This window comes from Drosophila kikkawai, chromosome X, assembly GCF_030179895.1.
Source record: "Drosophila kikkawai strain 14028-0561.14 chromosome X, DkikHiC1v2, whole genome shotgun sequence".
In the NCBI taxonomy this organism is placed as follows: Eukaryota; Metazoa; Arthropoda; class Insecta; order Diptera; family Drosophilidae; genus Drosophila; species Drosophila kikkawai.
The window spans coordinates 21,273,318-21,276,743 of NC_091733.1; the positions used below are offsets into that span (position 1 = coordinate 21,273,318).

General features: G+C 48.7%; 1 protein-coding gene across 1 annotated transcript; it reads left to right on the forward strand.

Moving 5' to 3' along the window:
- Positions 1-882: 882 nt before the first annotated feature.
- Positions 883-2,592, forward strand: Ir20a (Ionotropic receptor 20a). Its single transcript, XM_017174463.1, has 2 exons — positions 883-1,123; positions 1,184-2,592. Exons 1-2 carry the CDS (start codon positions 883-885, stop codon positions 2,590-2,592), a joined length of 1,650 nt encoding a protein of 549 aa, XP_017029952.1.
- The last annotated feature ends 834 nt before the right edge of the window (positions 2,593-3,426 follow it).

Consider the following 3,426-nt stretch of genomic DNA (forward strand, 5'->3'; position numbering starts at 1 on the left):
CTATCGATTTTTTTTGCAGTGCATACACCAACACCAACTGAAACACCAACAACCAAAAACCAGCAGCGAGGCACATTGCACTGACAGTCGAGCTGTCAAATGTCGCAAGTGTATTTGAAAAACGTGGCTACAAAATGCGCAAAACATTTCCCTGAAAATACTTGCGTGGGCGGTTTTCGCATAGTCTTCGTTGTTTCAAACTAGGAGTGGGGGTGGTGTGGTAGTGAGTTTTCCGGGGAGCTGATGCTGCTGCTGTTGTTGTTGTTGTTGTTTTCCCCGAAAAACAGGTGACAAAACTCCGGCGGACAGGAATCCCAGCGTGAGTTCAACTTGGCCAAAGTAGCTGAAAAGTGTTAAAAGAACTTAAAAAAAATATAAATCAAAAGATCAGAATTGTATTGCTTTATTTTTTAAATTTTTAAACAAGATTCAACACTTTTTTTAAATTAAATAAGTAATCATATTAAAGATAAAATAAAACTCTTTTTTTCATTTAAACCCTTCTTTTCTTTTTAGTTTTCAAACCCCAACTTTCTTTTATTTTTATGCAATTTCCACTACTTCCTGGCCGCAATTGTCCTGTTAAAGAATTTAAAGGACTCCCTTCGTAATTGCCCCCCCCCCCCCCCCTTGCATTTCGATTGTGGCAAGTATACCCACGTGTGTGTGGCAGGTGGGGTCCCCGGAGACGCAGACAATCGAGAAGGCAAATACTTGGGAGTCACAATGCCCGGAGCTGGCGCATTGTGTAAACTTTTAAATTGCCCGATGCAATTGTCCCCGGGCAATTACGAGCGATGGGTCCTCGGATAAGGATACGCGGCCAGCGTGGCCTGGAAAGAAAAGTCAGGCTTGTCAGTTGTTGGTTTCGGTAGCTGCGACATGTTGGCCCAGGAGCTGCTAGATCTGTACGGTTTGGTCATGGGCTTCCTGGCCGGCGGAGTGACCACCATGATCTACTACAATCCCGCAGGACTCGACTGCAGCTGGAATGTGCTGTGGCGGAGCAACCTCACCCACCAACCGCAGATAGTCTGGCAGAACGGCAATCCCTGTCCGGATCTGTACAATCAGTTCAATGGCGACATCCTTGTCCTGGCCTGCCTCTCGCCGGGGTCTATGGGTGAGAACTGCCTTCTTAATAAGGTTTAACAAAATATGTTTACGAGATACCTTTTTCCAGGTGAACTGCACTTGAGGAACCTGGCCAGCAGTCTACGACACCTGATGGCAGTGCCAGTGCTGGTCGAAGTGGTGGCCCAGGATCGGAAGGCCTTGGCCAGCGAATATCTATCGATTTGCCTGCACAGGCACCTGCTCAATGTGGAGCTGTATTTCCGGGACCACCAGAAATCCCTGATTCTGTACAGCTACCAGGCCTTTCCCCACTTTCGGCTGATCCAGAGGTCACTCTCGGATATCCTAAAAACCCAGATCTTTGGCAATAAGCTGGGGAATCTGCGGGGACATCGCCTGCGTGTACTCCCGGATCTGTCGCCGCCCAATACCTTCGACTACCGGGATGAGCGGGGACAGCTGCAGGTGGCCGGCTACCTGTGGGACTTTATAGTCACCTACGCCAGCCAGCGGAACGCTAGCCTGGAGGTGATCCGTCCCGGCTGGCGGCCTGGAGGCGCTGCCGACAGCACCTATATGCTGGAGCTGACCAGGAACGGCACGATGGACTTTGGCCTGACCACCGCTTTCATCACTAAACGGAATGTGAACCTGCTGCACCAGTACACCTACCCCATCCTCTTCTCCAGCTGGTGCACCATGCTGCCCGTGGAGAAGCCCATTCCCAAGGACGATCTCTTTGGCAGGATTATGTGTCCGGGAGCTGTGGTCCTTCTGCTGGCGATCCTCCTGCTGGGCTACCTGGCCTTTGCGTGTATGGATTCTGTAAGGAACTGCGCCTGGCTGAGGATCCTGCCCCGGCTAATGGCCCTCATCCTGCTGACCACCAGCACCGCCCAGCTGCTCTCACTGCTGATTTCACCGCCGCCCCACAAGAGGATCGAGAACTTTGACGATCTCTTGAGCAGCAGTGTCCGGATCTTGGGCATGAGCAACGAGTTCTACGACATGGACGGGGTCTTCCGAGCGAAGTACGCCGCCGCCTTTCACCTGATCAGCGATCCGGACGAGCTCTACGAGTTGCGCAACCACTTCAACTCCAGCTGGGCCTACACCATCGCCCTGATCAAGTGGCATGTGATTGAGCAGCAGCAGCACTACTTCTCCCGGCCCCTGTTCCGGCTCTCCACGGACCTGTGCTTCAACGACTATGTGCCCACCAGCTTCGTCCTTGCCCCGGACTCCATCTACTACGAGTCGCTCAAGGACTTCACCCTGAGCGCAGCGCAGGCGGGACTCATGAAGCACTGGATCGCCAAGAGCTTCTACGACATGGTCGCTTCTGGCAGGATGGACATCCGGGACTACAGTGAGCAGGTGGTGCAGCAGCCCCTGTCCATGGTCGATCTCCGGCACACCTGGCTCATCTTTGGGGCAGCCATTGCGGTGGCCAGCGGTGTTTTTCTGCTGGAGCTGAGTTTGTTCCACGTCAATGTTTTTCTCAACAGCATATAGAGTTCTCTGGGGGGAATACGTGTTATGAAAAAATATTGCAAAATTGCTTGTTTATTTAGTTTCTTACTCAAACTATATTTTTTTTACAATTTAATATTTTTAAAGTTTATTTTTAACTTAGAAACCCAACTATTTGATTTTTTTATCTGACCTAAAATTGGTTTTCTTTGACATTAATCGTCATAATTAAGTTTTAAAACTTTCTAACAATGAAAATTACATTTCTTTTGTATAAATTTCGGTTTCTTTTAGTTTTTTTTTTAGTGAGTTATCCCATAGTTCCTAGTCGATTCCTTTGATTCAAGTTCAAGTTCGCCGGCAACAATGAGTCTGTGCATCCCTGAACCCCATTCGGTTATGCATGGACAAGTTTTCAATGCTGGGAAATTGGCAAATAAAAAGATAGAGCAAATGAAAAGGGAAAACCGCAACTTGGCGACAAGGAGATAGACTCAAATTAGCTCTGTTTGTTTTCCCTCAAACGCAACGAAAAGCGATTAAGTGAAAAGTTTACCCCTGCACTCCGGTGCACTTTTCCGGCTGCGAATGTTTTCTGCTCGATTTGATGGCAGTGGCAGCGGCAGTGGCAGCATTCAAATTGTGTTTGCAGTCGTCCGGAAAGGAAAGGAAAGGAAAGAGAGGAAAAATTGAGGAAAATATAGGAAAAACTAGAGGGAAAAACTTGGCTTCACAAGGTCGCGTTTTGCCCAATAACGGTTCCAATGTCCTGCTTAAAGTCGCCCTCTTAAAGCGTTGCCCTTCACAACAACACGAATATATATACACACACACACACACACACTCAATGTCCTTGTCCTTGTCGTCCTTTGCCGC

What these genes read in the sequence shown, in the direction of transcription:
- Ir20a (XM_017174463.1), top strand. Translation starts at nt 883, where the DNA reads ATGTTGGCCCAGGAGCTGCTAGATCTGTACGGTTTGGTCATGGGCTTC. An exon ending in CCTCTCGCCGGGGTCTATGG is followed by an intron (nt 1,124 to 1,183) that starts GTGAGAACTGCC and finishes ACCTTTTTCCAG; the next exon opens with GTGAACTGCACTTGAGGAAC.